The following is a 1,443-nucleotide window of genomic DNA, read 5'->3' as shown; positions in this document are numbered from 1 at the left end:
TCACACACACACACAAACACACACACATACACACACACATACACACACACACATACACACACAAACACACACACATACACACACATACACACATACACACACATACACACACACACACAAACACACACACACATCTCATGATGTCCCCTATACCCCCCAGACATCACCGAGTATGCGTTCCTGGGTCTGTTTATCTTCGAGATGTCGCTCAAGATGTACGCCCTGGGTGTGCGCCTCTACTTCCAGTCTTCCTTCAACATCTTCGACTGTGTGGTGAGTACCTGCAATGACCTTTCATCAATCTTTTTCCAAATCTCAATGGAGAATTTGTGCGTATTTTTGGTCTGTCGAACCTATCTCTTCTCAAGAATGTGGATTGCTAGCGGATGCTCTGGTGTGGTTTACTCCTTCTTTCCTATCAAATATCTGTCGTCTTTACCCCCCCCCCCCCCTTTCTTTTTTGTGTTTGTTACTCTCTTGTAACACCTCTAATCTCCGGCACTTATATGACCTTATTGTGTTGCAAATGAAGTAAAAACTCTTACGAAAGAAAAGAAAAATCAATCTTTTTCCCCATCTCCAGGTAGAATTTGCGCGTATTTTGGTCTATCGAACCCATTTCATCTCAAGAATTCAGAAAACTGACAATGAAATACAGAGATGGTATGTTTCAGTTTCTGAACCTGTATTGGTTATTGGGAATCCCACACAACATTTGATTTAGAACCCAAACTAAAATTTCCACTTCAGCTGCACCCAAATCGACACAATTTAGGTCATTTAGAATCATTAACAAACTATAATTCTTTTCCACTTTGACGTTAAAAAAAACTACAAACACACCCCAAAAAATGTCTCTGAAGGACTCCAACAGAAATCCTTGGACAAGGGAGAGCCTATCCCCTGACAGACCCAGCTGGAGAGCAGCAGGCTCAGGGGGCAGCAGGTTATAACACGAGGCTTCACGAAAGAAGAAACTCGGACACCAAGAGAAAAGCCCGCGAGCTGAGCACACCCACAAGTGGAAGTGGAGACTTGAATATGCTCAAAATGGGGCAAGCTTTTTTCTGCCAGAGTTGATCTTATCGATCAAAGCAGAAGCCATAAATCATCTTAACCTGGTCCTTTGATTCTTTATTTCGCTTGAGAAAAATTTACCTCTGTGGATGCATTGGTCCTTGTCAGACATTATGATTATGATAACTCTTAAATATCATCATCTTCGTCGTTATCATCATCATCATTCATCATCATCATTGCCCACCGGACTGACGTGTCTGTCTTTGTGTGTGTCCGTGTGTCCGTGTGTCCGTGTGTCCGTCCAGGTAATCGTGGGCAGTATATTCGAGGTGATCTGGTCAGAGTTCAAGCAGGACTCGTTCGGCTTCAGTGTGCTCCGGGCCCTCAGGCTACTGCGGATCTTCAAGGTCACCAGGTATGTGG

The 1,443-nt window shown here is 43.7% G+C and overlaps 1 protein-coding gene across 1 annotated transcript in view; it reads left to right on the top strand.

Moving 5' to 3' along the window:
* LOC100533433 (voltage-dependent calcium channel type A subunit alpha-1) overlaps positions 1-1,443 on the top strand; it is a gene marked incomplete at its 5' end in the record, with an annotated part of 54,455 nt that overhangs the window by 21,207 nt on the left and 31,805 nt on the right. Inside the window, 2 exon segments of the mRNA XM_035973625.1 lie at positions 161-273; positions 1,326-1,435. Coding sequence (XP_035829518.1) covers positions 161-273; positions 1,326-1,435 — 223 coding nt within the window.

Source organism: Aplysia californica, unplaced genomic scaffold, assembly GCF_000002075.1.
Source record: "Aplysia californica isolate F4 #8 unplaced genomic scaffold, AplCal3.0 scaffold01565, whole genome shotgun sequence".
NCBI classification, from domain to species: Eukaryota; Metazoa; Mollusca; class Gastropoda; order Aplysiida; family Aplysiidae; genus Aplysia; species Aplysia californica.
Note: the sequence above shows the minus strand (reverse complement) of the source record. Positions and strands in the feature narration are given on the sequence as shown.